The sequence below is a fragment of the Platichthys flesus genome, chromosome 24 (genome assembly GCF_949316205.1).
Source record: "Platichthys flesus chromosome 24, fPlaFle2.1, whole genome shotgun sequence".
Classification (NCBI taxonomy): domain Eukaryota; kingdom Metazoa; phylum Chordata; class Actinopteri; order Pleuronectiformes; family Pleuronectidae; genus Platichthys; species Platichthys flesus.
Window position 1 is genome coordinate 10,544,407 of NC_084968.1, and position 16,278 is coordinate 10,560,684.

Consider the following 16,278-nt stretch of genomic DNA (forward strand, 5'->3'; position numbering starts at 1 on the left):
TTGTTTTGGTTGCGAGCTGCTCGCCGATTGGCTGAAGCTGAGGCCAGTGATCGAAAATGAGAGGAGAAAAATAGACTCGCTGACTGATGAACGCTCTGATGTGTGTGTGTCTGTGTGTGTGTGTGTGTGTGTGTGTGGGTGACCTGGAGCTGCAGTACTTTTATCCTAATTACTGAAAATAGATGCACATGTGAAATAAAGTGAAAGAAAAGCAGCAAATTTATATATAAAAAAAATCTGTAACAAAGCACAATTTCAGGTATAATTCTTTTTTAAATAAACACAGGAAGATTCTTCTAAAAGAGTTTATGTCATATTAGTATTTGTTAAATATTGGTTCACAAAATATTAGTCCAGTATTCGGAGTGTTTCTTATTATATTAAATTGACCAGCTGCAATTGTGGTTAGATGTCCATAACTATAAAAAAAATATTTTTCATAAACTGAACTGTCTTTAAATGTTAAATATCTGCTACGTTAAAGTTCTTTAGGCTCACTGTCAATTTAAAACATTTTCTTCATTTAAATTCAATAAATTACATATTTTTCAAGTTTCTATAGAAAGAAAGGAGAAGTTATTGTGTTGGCTTTATTTGTAGTAAAATGTTTATCAAAAACGTACCAATAAATAATTCTTATAACATGATTTCACTTCTCATCTTTATTTAAAAAAAAGAAAAAAATCACCTGTATGAATAAGCTTTGGTTACATCTGTGTGTAGAAAATGTGAGGTAGAATATTTACCCTTATGTGTGTCTTGTGTTTTGTGTAATTTATAATCTTAAAATTAAATATAATTCAAACAATCTTTATCATATGGAAAATACTGATCTGCCTTTCTTTCAGAATATAGTCCCACTTTAATTTTTACATTCCTGTTGTAGAAAGTTTTAAAATCCTTTCACGGCTTTGTGCTGCACCATCGGGAATTTGACCTTTATCGACCGAAACCAAAACACAACAGATGTCTCTTCACTTTTTAGATACGATTTTGAACAATTGCTTTTATATATCATTTCCTGTTTTAACTGAAACTTTCAGAAGAACATGTAAAAAAAAGGTAGAAAAAGCTTTTTCTCCTCTAATTCTCGTTTTGAAAAACGTCCAGAAAGGTGAAGGTCATAGGTCGAGTCCTCCGTCACTCAGGAAGTATCGTGGAGCAGACCAGGGCCGGAGTGGAGGGGGCCGAGGTCGTCTCTGTGGGCTCAACCTCTGTGGGAGTGTGTGTGTGCGGCTCTGCTGAGGTCCGAGTCTCGTCTTCTTTGACAGAGTGTGTGTTCACATTGTCCGTGTCTTTCTCCGTCAGCAGATGGGGGGGGATGTACCCGGCCTGTGCGTTCGCCTGCTCCCTGCGTGGGCTGTCGGGGGACTTCTCGGGGCAGCGTCCCCTCTTGTCGTGCCCCCGGAAGCCCCTGAGTTTGGGGCTCCAGTGTTCCCGCCACTGGAGGGCCAGGGTGGAGCGGTCCGCCACCAGGCGACTCTCCTCCGGGCCCCAGCCTCGCTCCCCCTCCTCCGCACCGATCAGGAGGTAAGTCCGACCCACGTGGAGGGCGGGGCAGCCGCAGCCCAGGTCCCGGTCGGGGACCCACAGGGAGTGGGGGCCCCTGCGGACGCGGGAGTTGGAGCCCGTTCGGTAGACGGTCTGGACGGAGATGGAGAACTGCCACCAGGGACCTGAACGCTCCATCCCTCTCACCTGCACCTTCAGCACTGAGGCAGACACAGAACATAGGTTTAATGGTTTTACTCTTATTGTTTAAAGTCAAGTAAAAAAGGTCACCAACCGTAGTCCTTGAGACAATAGGTCTCTAAGTTCATCCGGACTTTAACCTGAGACGGCTGGCAGTATGAAACGCACTCCTCCGCTGAGAGAGGGAGGAGAGAGAGAGAGAGGGAGGGAGGGAGGGAGGGAGCATCAAATGAGAGGGTATTATTTCATAGCGAGCATATCAGCACATGTCTTTTCCCCTAATTACAATATGGCTGCTTCTATTTGTCATCACAGTATCCAGTGACTAACAGATGACCCCGAGTGCAGCAGGTGGGACATTCCTGGAGCTGCCACTAGGAGGAGGTGCTCGGCTGAAGCGCCGGGGCCGCGGCGAAGCAGCCGCTCCACCGAACGTCACATCTGTTCAGAAAAACCAACGTGACCCGAGGCGAGAGAAGATTCCTGTTTTGATATATGATTCCACCGAAGTGGCTTTAATTTGTGTGTTGAACATGATGTGACATCAATAGGGTCAAAGGTCAGGCGAGCAAGAAATCTTTATTAACCTTGAACAGAGTCAAGTGTACGGCCTTTTTAATTATAATCATTATATAGATTTTATTATATAAAGTTGATCCTCTCAGGTTGTGGCCATCACTAGAATAGATGCGTTTGCGATGAGGTTTTATTACAACTTTATTGAAACACAATAACTCCCCCTCTTTGACGATGATGGCCATGAAGTGCAAATCAGAAAATACAACAAGAAATACAAAGAAAACACAATTCATGTGTCGTTGTTTTTTGTGTGTTGCACTTCAGGGCCACCGTATTTCAATGATTGATTTAAAATATTTTGTATTTAACACAGACGTTTTATTCTCGTATCTTTCGAACGTGTAGTAACAAGGTGCTTTAAATTTGAATCTCAAATTGGCATGGAATTAAATTAGACTGCTAAAATAAAGGAATAATAATAAAGTAGCTTAATATGACAAATATATTTATCAGGTTTGATGGTCAAATGCAACAATTTATATGAAAGGCACTTATTGTGTAGATGTGAATGACAGACAGTGTCAGTGGACGTGGACTCACCGATGCTGTACTGAGGCTGGAACACCGGGGTCGGAGCCACCTCCTGAATTCCTGTAAAACATAAACACACTTTCAGACAGGTGACGGGCAACACAGGAAGCTGTCAGGCTGATGCTGTCGTGTGTGTGTCTGTGTGTGTTTGTGAGACATGCCTGTGCAGAAGATAAGCAAGTGTCAGACTGACTGTTTGTGTGTGTGGTCCTTTTGCGGCCCAGATACACACACACACACACACTGACTCACACCGAGCGCACAGAGATACAAACTTTACTTTTTGTTATTCCAACTTGTTTGGTTTGGTCTGGAACATTGAACAGAGTCTAATAAAGTTTGTTTGATTGTCTGTGTGTGTGTGTTTGTGTGTGTGTGTGTGAGTGTGTGTGTGTGTGTGTGTGTGTGTGTGTGTGTGTGTGTGTGTGTGTGTGTGTGTAGAAGATGAACATGCTGCTGCTCTGAACATACGTTTTCCAGGCCTCTTGTAAAAGTGCAGCCATATAACACCGGGCTCACGCTGTCCATGTCCTGTCCTCGCTGACGCAACTGGGCCAGCGACACCCAACACTGCCCCCCCCCCCGCCCCTCCCACAAGTTTTTAAAAGCCAGGAAGTCGGTGTGTGTTTGTGGATGTAGAGTAGAAACACACTCTGTATATGTGAGAGGTTGTAAGGAGGAAATTGAGAATGGAGATGGTACTGCTTTAAATATTTAGATGCACTAATACAAAAACTACACTTTTAGTGTTTTAACAATGTAATAAACAATCAGGTTTACAGATAGTAAATATTCTGTAAAAAACAAGAAGCTTTACCTAAAATAAAAAAACTAAAATAAGTACGTCCTCCGCCAAACCCATCAGTCCCCTTATGAAAACACATTTAAAGTCACGAGATCCAGATTTTTATTTGGATCTGAAACAAATTGCATACACAATACTATGAAAAGTGAAAAACAATTCCTAGATCAACCTCCTGATCCGGATCTGTACTGAAACTGGATTTAAATTGAATTCCTTGACCTGAACTTAAACAAACTAGTAAATGTTCATCCACTAGTTTTTCTTAGGAAAATCAAGTTTATCATCTTCATTCCGTAGCTCAGAGTGTAGAAGTTAAATATATGTGTGCTTTTCTATGTGTGTGTTCATCCTTCAATGATTCATATGTACATTGAAGGTTTATCATTTATTCAGATGTGTGTTTTACGCGTGATCCTTCTTCCTGCAAGTTGACTTCCGAGTATGCAAAGGCTAATGCTATGATCGCTGGAACAGGAGTTTATTCAGGTTTATTATAATTATTATATAATCATGTGTAATAGGACTATCATAATAGTAGCTCATCAAAAATTATCTTTATTGAATCGGTTAGAATGTTTTATATTTGACACACGCTCAATTCTGCTTAATTCTCTAAACTTCCCTTCCCGAGCGGTCTCGGACGTTAAGATTAGTGAAATTTATTTAAGTTTAGTTAAGTTTAGCCTGACTGCTGCTGCTGCTGCTGCTGCTGCTTGGTGCCCTTTGGTCTGTCTGATGGGAGGAGGAGCCGTGGTGTTGGATGTGGCGGCGCTGGGAGGGCGCAGGAGACGCTATACATAGCCTGAGATGGTCTGGCAGTGAAAACAAACAAGGTTTTCTTTCACTCACTCCTTTCACTATGAGAGTTATGAGTCTGGGCCCTGTGACGGGGGGTGGGGGGGGGGAGAACAGGTGTGAAGCTCGTCGCCGCTGGCTTCCTATATCACCTGATTGGGGCTTTACGCAGCGTTGGGGCCCGTGTGGTTGTCGGCACTTGTGCGATTAGCCGCCGGCGAGCGCACGTGGATTAACGCTCGGGGGGGGGGGGGGGGGGGGGGAATGTGGTTCGGTGCTGGAGATAAGAACAGCAACAATCCACTTGATCTGACGCTTACCCAGATCAGCTGGAGATGAGGTTTCCCCGCGGTGGTCAGCTCATGTTCTCGCTGCTGTGGAAACCGTCTCCAGGGATGATGAAAAGAGAACATGCTCGGAGATTGGGCCAAATTAGACCGGCACCGCCGCGGCCCCTTTTATAATGAGATACCGTTTGATAGAGGATCAGGGCTCTCGATAGAGGGTTTGATCCGTTTAGGCCACGAGCAAATGAGGCTGGGGGAGAAATTAATGAGGTCGCTTTGTCATGAACGAGAACAAAGTGTTACGAGTCTAAAAGGGAATCAAACGCACGGACTCATCATCCATGAACTGGTCCTCCGACCTTCTCGAGCAACCCATGTTTTCTGAGTCGATGCTCCGATCGGTTTGCTGACCCTTGAGGGGAATGTTTGGTTAAGTTTAGACAACTCCAAATGCCTGACTCAGGCACGGGGGGGAAGTGGGTACTGCCGAGAGTAACTATCATCTGCGGACTACTCTGGACTGTATATAAAGATGGTTCACACTTCATGCCACTATCCAGACAGGAAGCCAAAATATCCTGGACAAGAATACTGCCACCTTGCACATAAGAGTCTCGATTTAAAGGTGTATAATTGACAGTTTGAAGGATTCTGATTGGCTGTTGACTTACGTATGCAGGGCCGTAGAGGGGACTTCCCTTGTTTGTAGCCCGGGGCGCAGCGGTTGCACCTGAGGCCGGTCACCCCTTCTCGACACAGACACTGACCTGAGGTCTGGTTGCACCAGCGGCCCACTGCTCCCAAGGGATGGCAATGACACGCTGCAAAAGATAAAGAAAACATTGTAGAGGTTTTACTTTTTGTTGTATTTGTTTTTGTTGAGTATGCAGCAGGCTGGCTGAAACAATTATTAAATAATGTGTCTTTGCAGCACATCAGTCATAGAAGGATGTGGATGCACATTTCAGCCTCCCAACAAATCTCAGTTATCTGAAATAGTCATGGAGCTAAGCAAGTGTATCTGTTTGACTCGTCCTGATGAAAATAACATGCAAACAAATGCGCACAATATTTTAAGCGGAAAAAAAATGTGTTAAAAAGTTGCGAGTACAGAACAAAACAGAGTCTGTGCAGCAGGTCGGATTAAAGCAGCCGTCCATCAACGCCGGAGCCCAGTTTTAATCCTGCATGACAGCGAGCATCTGTCCCGAGGGAGCGTCCTTGAGCGAGACACAACACCTTTACTGACAAAGATATTCTTAAGCCTCCCTGATGGGTAAACAAAGTCAAATTCCTCCACGAGGGTATTAACTGAATAACACAGGATTTGTTTTGGCTTCCCGACAACACTAATACATTTGCAGCATACCAAACTGTGTCAGCGGGGCACTCACAGAGTCCTGGACTTCTTCCCTTCATTGTTCCTGGTGGTTTTAGGCTTAAAACAATCAAGCCAGAGCCCGATCCTGTGTTTAAATAAATTTCTCGTCCATTTTCCTCCCTTTACATCGTCAGTTGTGTTGCTGTATAATGATTACAACCTGGATTTGCTAAGGTTTATCCTGCAAAGCTTTTCATTTACCAGTGCTATCCCCGGATGAGGCGCGATGAGAGAAGACAGACAGAAAAAGGGAAGCCGCACTCGAGCGGCTCTGTTCACACTCTTCTGATGTTTACACAAATCCTTACGACCCGACAGGAGAGAATGAGTAATCACATCAGCGCTGTCTTCTGAATGGTACCTCGATGAAATATATCCCGGATAAATGAAAGCCGGGGCCGTGTGATCGAGGACGAGACTTTGCAGGTTTGCATATAAAAATCAAAACCAATGGGGATGTTTAGCCGTAGCTCATTTCTCCTCACGACAAGCGTGTCAAGCTCAAAGAGTGCCCATTAACTTTGGATATATTAGGCCCGCGCTGGTGGGGCTTCCACATGCCAGAGTGTCACAGTCACTTAGGACATGTGACCAGTCAAAGGTCGGGGGCCACAGCACATGCCGACCGGTGGTAACGATGGAGGATACAGGTGGCAGCTCAGCGGGGTCTGTGTTTTTCCGTGTGTTTTTGTGTGCGTACGGCTAACAGGAATAGCAGGCCAGTCTCACAATGTAACCACCCAATAAACACTTGCGTACACTCGGACACACACACAGACACACACACACACACTCATACAGAGACATGCATTCAGACTATCAGACATAAACACTGTCCTTCACGCTATGATTTGCCTTTATCTTCCAGGAATACACAGATTGGTAAAGTCAAAATATTTATGCACAGACACACAAACAAGAATGCACTTACCCTCTTGACCCGAACACACACACACACACACACACAAACACACACGTAGTTACTGACGTTGGCAGGCCTTGCGGTGGTCCAGAGGCTTGCTGTGGTCGCGGGTGTATCCATTCTGGCAGTACTGGCAGTGGCGTCCGGCCGTGTGGTGCCGACACTTCTGACACACCCCTCCGCTGCGCCGGCCCGACTGCTGGAACACCTCCATGCTGAAGCGGCACTTGTTTGAGTGATCATTACACTCACAGGCTGGACAAGGCAAAAGAGAAAACAGGTTTGATACGTTTCAGTTCAGGTTCCGATGTGGATGAAAACATTAAATTAAACTTTTTGTCTATATCGTGCTTGCCTCATCCATAATGTCCTGAACAGTGCGATCTTGTGTTTGACTCTGAATGTTTGTGGTTTGGTGCAGTTTGATTGAAAGTAAAAGGACTTTGTTCTCATGACTCACCAACACAGGGGTTTGGGTGCGTGGGTGTAGCTCGATGCCACGGCCTGTCAAAGTGGAAGTCCTCACACACGTCACAGTCTGGCCCGGCTGTGTGATGCTCGCATACGCATACCGCTCGTCCTTTGTCGTCCCGACGGCACCGGGACGCGTGTCCGTTACATTTGCACCTACCTCCAACCTGCAGGTCGGACAGGGCCAGGGGAGCGTGGGCGGGAATGTTAAAAACAGAGGGCATGGCCGCCTGCATACTCCTTGCACCTTGTCTCGTGTTGAGGTTATTGTTCCTCCTCTTCCTCAGTTCCCGCCCTTTATTGCCCCTGCTCCGCCCCTCCACTGTCCAATTACAGCCGCCATTGGGGCAAGGCAGCCAGTGGTCGTTCTCTTTCTTGTGGCCGCGACCTCTACCTTTTGCGCCTTTCTTGGAAGACGTGAGCATGTCTATGCCAAAAATGTCCACCCCTTCCTTGCTGGTCACATTGTGGCCATCTTCATCCTGACCCGACCCTTTACCGGGACCCTTCCTTCCGTGCTTGTCCCCTTTGTCTCCTTTGCTCCTCGAGTGTTTTGTCTCCCTGTCAAAAAATCCCAGTGCACTATCTGTGTTCAGCTTGTTGACCTGATCTTCAGATCGGCCCTTGTGGCCCGATCTCGACCTAAGTATCCCAGTTTCTCTGTGATCCTCTCGACTGTCGCGCCATCTTGATTCGTCCGCTCTGTCCGAGCCGCCCGTCTTGGCGACTTTGGACACCTGATGGAAGACAACGCGTATGTCTGTGGCCGTCACCCAATCCTGGAGGGCATGGCTGTGGTCGAAATCGGGAGAGGATGGTCGCCCGTCCAAGGTGGAGAAGGCCAGCACCATGCCACCCCTCTGCTTCTGTAGGGGGCGAGGGTCTGAGCAGAGGGGCTCCGTCTCCTGATGCCTGGTCTGGGCCACCGTCTGGGAGGGCAGCCCAAAGTTCCCGAGGCAGTTGCTGGAGTAGTGCTGCATCGGCCTCCAGGTGCGCCCGAAGTCCATCGACTTGAGGATGGAGATGGAGATGGGATCCGATGGTTCCCCCTGGTGGCAGAACTGCAGGCTTATATAGGTGATCTCAAAGCGACGGCCCAGTGGAACGGTGAGCTCCCATTCCCCGATGTCAGTGCCTCTGTGAGCCAACCAGCAGGTGAGGTTATGAGGGTTGTGGAGGTCCGTCAAGGTGGTGACATTGCTGTCATAGTCTGACCCTTGGAGTGAGTGACTGGCGTTGACTGGGACCCCGTAGGCGGCGTTGATGAACTCTGACAGGCAGTGACGCGGACGGCCGTCCAGGTGGTAGCAGGGGTTGTGCGGCGAAGTCCAGCTCAGCGGGGTGTGGAAAAGGGAAGAGGAGACGAGGGATGGAGGGAGGAAGAGGAGGAGTAGAAGGAAAATGGGGAAGAAAGAGGTGGAGGGGGGAGGGGAAAAGGGCAGGAACATCATGTCATCGAGCCTGCGGAGGGAAAAAAAGATGATTTTTTTAAGAGAAAACCATAGGAGCAAGATCATAAAAAAAAACATGGACTGATGGATTTATAAGAGGTGCACATGAAGCCAGAGGAAATCTAAGATTGACCACCTGTGTCTTTATTAAAACCACACAATACCAGCTCAGTTCATCCCTTCATCTGCACCTTTTTGGCTTTCGGTTGATGCCAATAAAGATCTCAACCCGTAAAAATGTAATCTCCAATTTTCACAGCAGCGTCAGCCACCAGTTTGAACTCATGAACTTAAGAATACAACAGTCTTAAAAACTCTCCGCCACTCCCCGAAAAAAAGAGGTGGATGAGTGGGGGGGGGGGGGGGGGGGGGTGAAGAAGGGCAGTGCACCCAGCGGGTCTGTCTGAAATGACAAAAAACATGCCCGACAGCTGGGGCTAAACCCCGGGCTGGACCACATCCATCACGTTTATGGCTCTCCAACTTTCAAATCATTTACCGTTGGTCAGTGCTGCAGGCGAGCGATGGGGCCGAGTGCGAGAGGTTATCGAGCAGAAGAGAGGGTATGAGAAAACGGGGGGGGGGGGGGGGGGGGGGTGGCAAGAAAAAAAGGGAGGGAAGAAGAGGAATCGGGAGATTAGCGACTGGATTGGAGGGAAATGATTTATAGATCGAAATGGGTGTTCGACATGAGCCCCTACATGGAGACTTCCGTGGTGAAGACAAACCCGGACTTGTGTGTGCCCGCAATTTCCAACAAATCCCTTCCCGTCCCTTACAACCCACTGATGAGAGTAATTTATTCCTCTGTCAAGATATTATAGCTGGGAGCGTTAATTTTGGCAGCGAACAATGAATCCACTTTCTGCGGGAAACCAGTTGTTTATTATTTCTAATAACTCACACCAAGCCCAGAGGCACATTCCCTAGAAGCACTTCTTCAAGCGGAGAAAGTTTAACACTTTACACCTTCATTTTTTTCCTTTGGACACATTGTTGTTTCTTCGACTGTCATTTTCTCATCAATAACTACCGTCCTTTCCGCATTCCCCCTGCTCTTCCGTCACCCTGTCCATCTATCACCTGCCCCCTTCATTCTGGTCTGGGAATATTCTTAACTGCTTGGAGATTGATGATGTCCTAACAAGCGTTTGACACTGACAGCAAAGTCAGCAGGGCTGCATAAACCAAACCCGTAGGAGAGGACCGGGCAGAGAGCCTCTGCAGCCTCGTCATCCCGCTCAATTAGCCAACGACCGAAACATGAGGCTTCCCTCAGGGACCACACAGATCTGAGGGGCCTGCGCCGAAGCCAGTCACCCTCTCTGCCGCCCCCGGAACAAACCGCTCTGTCCTGGACGTCCAAAACAGAAGAAAAACAAGTGGATCAGTTGAACCTGGTCGGGTCTAAAAAGGGATCAGACCCCACGGGCAGCTCTTTTGCAGGAAACAAGTAACAAGTGCGGCGGGCGATGAGCGGTCGGACCTTGACCCCCGTGCCGCTGCATGAGCCACATTCCCGGGGTCCAGAATGCCTCGGCTGGTCATTCCTGACGTGTCGAGACATGTCCCGCGGGGGGAATCCGAACGCACTGATAAAAAGCTGGACTTCCAAAATGATCGGGTGATTCATTGGGTCTCTGATTTCATTCGGTGGCAATGTCTTTTCTGGGGGAGATGGTCTCAGAGGAGGAACGGGCAGGGTAGAGGTTACGAGAGGAGTCAGGAGGATTGAGGAGTGGACCCACAGAACTGGAGGAGGGGAATGATAAGTGAGCGTAAGCGTGGAAGGCTTCAGGGTTGCGGTGGGTGAATCATGTTCCGTACTGGGAGAGAATAGGGGGGAGGTTGTTTAACATTCCCATGACAAGCACTTGCTCTTGTCTTTGTCACATTACATGACTAATTAAACATTGGCCCATTACAACCACTCTGATAAATGGGAGGCTCATCCGAGAGAGGCCCCTGAGGTTTTAAAACGCAGCCCACCAGGGCCAAATCCAGACTCGCTCTTCAGCTGAAACCGGATCATCTGTCTGGCAGCGCTACTGTCACCCATCGGATATGGTTTCAACTGTTTTTTCTCTGCCGCTTTCCATAAATTCACACGGCCGGGGTATCGGAAGAACACGCTGAAGATGAGCGGCATTCTCCGCAAAGTGGCGTTTGACGAGGAGAAAATCTAAAACCGAGACATCAGGGGTATTTTACACCACTCGATAAGATTTTGAAAACTGACGACAAATAGCAAACGTGCAAAAGAGGCCATCATCCCCTTTTCCTTCGCACCGGGAAATCTCAACTTAAGATCTGGAAAAAGGAAATGATCTTTACGCCCTTTTCACTGGAATAACTTGGCAGCAATATCTCTCGTTTTTAAAAAGCTTATACAGTCAAATAGTGGGATGATGAGATCAACAACTTCTCCGGCGGGTGATCTTTAGAAGCAGCTATGCTTGGCTGGCAAGTGGCTGGAAAAATACTTGCTGACAACCTGGGGGCATGTTTACAGCATAGTGGAACAGAGGGGAGCGAGGAGGCCGCCGCTCATGTTCGTGCTCGAAGCCGGAGACGGTTTACATTACCTCACGTAAACCAGCTTCGTTAACTTGTCATTTTGCACCGTCTGAGGAAATTGAGGTGTCAAAATGTTTATGTCTTTTCATGGAATTTGTGCAATTTGGAGGTTTTTCTATATTTTATATTCATACAATTTTGAACAGATCAAATGTGGATTTTATTTATGCCGATAAACAGACGAAAGCCAAAGAAAACTTGTTGAGAAAACTTGTTTGCACAAGTATTCGCCTTGAGGGTTATCAGGGAGTTAAATTAAATTAGTTGGGTAATAAAAGAGCAACAAAACGTTTTGTAATCCTGACTGCATAGCTTATATTCAATGTTCTCTGCAAGAATCTAAGAGGAAAGGGCAACAAATACATTAAATTAAAAGATAAATTTAAGCAACATTGGATTTTATCATTGTGTTTGACCCATAGTTACCCTTTTAGAGCTTTATTCTTTTGCAAATAAACATTATTTCTTGTAATTAAGCAAGAAGTACAGACTTTAATTGTGGAACTGTATTGTTAAAACCCTATAGTCTGTGGTATTCTCTCCTCCTACCTGTTAACTCGCTATGGTCTGTTCACACTCGGAGCTGTGGGCCTGTCTGTGTCTGGAGCTGTTCTGCCGAGCAGATGAGCTGGATTTGGCCCGTCTCACACATTTTAACATTCCTCGTCATGGCCAGCAGCTTCGAGCAGCCATGAGCAGGACGGGGAAGAACATTCTAAAACTCCAATCGCTCTACGACTTCCCGATGACTTCAAAAGTTGTGGTTTTTGTATAAATACCACAACTGAATGTGTGTAGATAGTGTCGTATCCGGTTGATAGTCGCTGGGAAGATTTCCCGGGGTGCTACGTTGCAGCTCTGCTCCAAGACGCAGAGCCTTTAAATAAATATGATCAATTATATGAGCCCTCTCTTAAAGCCCGCGTGTTTGAAGCCGGCCCAAGGCACCTGTTGGCCCATGTTACCACACTGACACCTTTGTTAATTTGCAATTGTCCTCAGCCGGTCAGAAATACAACACTGGGTGAGAAGAGAGAGGCTACGTATGCGGTTTGTATTCCCAAACTGCATTCCTGTCCACACAGTTGTGTGTGTGTCTGTGTGTGTGTGTGTGAGTGTGTGTTATTCCACATGGAGCAGATTCCAGAAGCTTGCTTTTAGGTGCAATAATCTAATTTTAGTGGGGCAGCCCAGAAGGTGGAAGCAACAGACACACAAGCACAAAATGGATTATCGCTGCTCGTATCTTTAGATAAAGGCCTGTGTCCTTCAAGCTCGCATCGCCATTAGACCTGGTGAACGTGAGGGGGGGCGGTGGGGGGCCCCTGGGGGCCGACTGCACCTCCCCGGGTACATGCACACTGCGCCTCTGCCTCTGCGTTGACCCATGAACGCTGCTTGCTTCATTTTTTTGAATAAGAAAACACATGTCACCCACTTGATATTTAAGTTTCCTGTCCACCCCCCCCCCCCCCCTCCTCCTCTTTATAGCCTCATACAAGTTGGCAGGAGTCTTTCTCTCTTTCTTTCTTTTCTTGCACGGCCCCGGCTTCACATGTTGATATTGAAAAACAGATGGAAATGAAATCATTGTGATGCTGAGCTGCGGCCGCGGCCAAAGACAACTCCCGGTGCGTGATGGAAACGAAAGGGAGGCCTGTGGCTGTGACAATTGAATCCACACGGTGTCACAGAGCAGGTTAATGGTGATGAAGAGGAACACCCGGTGACAATATGAAAAAAATATAGAAAATCTATTATCATTTTATCTGTTGTTTTTTTTAATTAGTAAACACAATCATTGGATTATTAAGAGAAATACACACAATTTGGATTTAATTGATTTCCACTAATACATTTAAGGCCTCAAATTTAAAAATAAATAAATAAAAATTCACCTGAGCTAAATTGAAAGGAGTAAAATTACCTACTTGGGGAAACACTGTGTATTTACTTTTGGATTCAAGAGCTGCAGAGGGAACTTAAGAAAACTAATTTACCGCACTCAGACCTTAAACACTGCACAGCCCGCAGGTTTTGCGGATGCTGCGTTTACTGGAGCTGGGAATAATGATTCACGTTGCCACGGTTGATTAAGCATGAAATGTTAGTCATGTTAGGAGTGATTACTTTGGCAGGAGCCCGCAACAGACTAATTACAAGCAATCTGCAGCTAATTGCTCTTATTAGGCAGCGGAGAGTCGACGAGCTCTCAGCTGCTGCAACGATAATATTTACAGAGTGAAGTTATCGCAGCCTCATCAAACGACTTCAATCTGATTTTTTTGTTGTAAAATAACAATATTGATAATTGGTTGCATGTGTTTGGATTTAGATGAAATTATTCCAAAGATCGGTGGAGCTAATTAAAAAAAACTGATGTTAGGGAGGGAGGGTCAGAATTTGAGTTTTGGAATTTTGTTTTTCATTTGATCCACAACAGAAGAAAACAAAAGACAGAACTATATCCTCACATGGTTAAATATGATTGTTTACAATTGTCATAGTAAAGGAGGGATGGTCCCGGCGGCAACACGCAGTGACTGGGTGGGAAAATATCCCAGTTTAAATACAGCCCTGGTTTTTAAAATGAAAAAGTCAATTTTCAATTAAAGCTTACAAGGGAATCCATTTATAGAGGTCATTTAATTTCATAAATTATATTAAAGTAAAGGTGTCCATTCGGCCTGAGGTTTAATAAGTTAAGTCTTGTTATATACATTACAATTAACTTTAAAATGTCTTTATATAATAATTATTATTACAAGAAATAAGGACACTTGTTTATTATAAAGTCTAAAGGCTGAACTTCTCAGGATAAGTTGAGCAGCAACAACAGAACAAATGTCATGACGCTTCATCCATTTGTTAAAGCAGGCTACAGGATCCACTTCACTTATTCCTAAATCTTCCTCTAATGCAATTTATCTTAACGCACATTTTTGCATTGATACACAACTTTTAATTATCTGTTTTCAGTCACAAACCCGCTGCGCCTCTTTACGCGCATGACATGAACTTCACCCGCAGCACCCGGAGCTTCTCCGCGCGTCTGACCCAAGAGGGGAACACTTCCGAGGAAAGAGAGGATAAGATAAATCACCGGTTCTCACCATGTGCCTCCCGCGGATTCTCCTGCTCCTCAACGTCCTCTGCTCGGTGCCAGAGGCGCAGCAGCGGCAGCAGCAAGTGTCCGGGACATCCAGCTCCGGCTCGGCTGCATGGGAAGGAGACTGCACCGAAGAGGGGGCAACACGCGGGGCTAGCGCCGGAGGGGGGAGGTGGTGAGGGAGGCAAATTAACGGGATCAGCAGGGAGGAGGAGGTGTCTCTTCTTATAACTGAACCGAGGAGAGAGGGAGAGAGAGAGAGAGAGAGAGAGAGGGAGAGAGGAGCCACATCCTGTCTGACGCACGGCGCACCTCAGCCAAAGCGGTTCACATGGCACCGGACCACATCCATCACAGCAGAAACAAGGACTTCATTAAAGTGGATGATGATGTTTTATTGATTTCAGGTACAACATGTTTCCAGAGCAGCTTTCTTTGATAATGACGATCGATCTTTTATCACATAAATCATATTAAATGGGTCAGTTATTCTTTCCAAAGAATATCGTGTGACAAAATGTATTTCCCCAAAGTTCAGTAAGGTAATTTGTTAATATAAATCTCTCATTGAACCAGTTAGGCCCCTTGCATGTGTCCAAATTATATTATTTTAAAGCAATAAATACAAAAGAAAACGTTTAATCATGTTTAAGTTATAATCCATAGAGAAGGACATGTTCTAATAGAGACATTTGTCCTTGAGTGCAGGTTATTTTGTGCTTTATTTTGTGCTTTTAATTTTGTGTTATCCATAAAATATTACTTTAACATTGTTTGACAGCTAAACTTTGACAAATGTGCAGTTGTAAAAAGCACTTTGAAGTAAGTATTTATCCCTACAAGGTTTAAACATACAATTCAAGTACATTCTACAAATTATGCTGCTTCAATGTTTAATTTAGGTCTATTTTTTATTGATAATATTGTATTTTTAGATTGCAATGCAGTTTTTTTTGTAAAATGATCAAAACCCATTCATCCTCCACCACAGCCAGCTTGTTCAAATATTACGATTTTTGTACATTTTACAATTTGATATAATTTTAAACATCTTTACACGGTAATTTTGCTTTTATTTAACACTCCTACAAATGACTAAATCGCAACAATCAAAAAGATTCCTTCCAGACCTGCTTAAATATATATATATATATGTGCAATGTGTATGTGTAAAAATACTCTTCCTTGAATAACTAGATTCCGATGTGGTTTTCCCATTACCAAGGCAGAAATTCTTAAAATGACATAAACCATCTCTGCAGTTTTGAAATAATCCTGAATGCTTCTCCCAACAGAGCAATTTAAAAAAAAACGTGAGAAGACACACACACACAAACACACAAACACACACACAAACACACACACACACACTCACAATACAGCAGCAAGGATTGTGTCCTTGCATGATCCCAGTGCTCATGATAAGAAAAATATGTTTTCAGGACCTTGAATAAAAGATCTGGCAGCACATTAGTCACTCGATGATGAGAATTGATCTGAAAATAGATCCTTTAACTGAATTTGTGGTTCCAGGCTCTGAAGAAAATACTAAATCAAGTGGACTTTTTTAGCTTTTCCCTTTTTAAAAAAGGCAACTAGGATTTTAAAGCTCAATTCCACATTTCACGACTTGTTAGGGCATTGTTTTTACACCACGCAGCTCCTCCACCTCAGCTTT

General features: G+C 45.3%; 1 protein-coding gene across 1 annotated transcript; it reads right to left on the reverse strand.

Moving 5' to 3' along the window:
- Positions 1-642: 642 nt before the first annotated feature.
- Positions 643-14,805, reverse strand: ntn5 (netrin 5). Its single transcript, XM_062383658.1, has 7 exons — positions 14,605-14,805; positions 7,453-8,924; positions 7,059-7,247; positions 5,361-5,510; positions 2,812-2,862; positions 1,787-1,867; positions 643-1,712 (listed from the first exon to the last, which is right to left on the reverse strand). Exons 2-7 carry the CDS (start codon positions 8,912-8,914, stop codon positions 1,141-1,143), a joined length of 2,505 nt encoding a protein of 834 aa, XP_062239642.1. The 5' UTR covers positions 8,915-8,924; positions 14,605-14,805; the 3' UTR covers positions 643-1,140.
- Between the last annotated feature and the right edge of the window lie 1,473 nt (positions 14,806-16,278).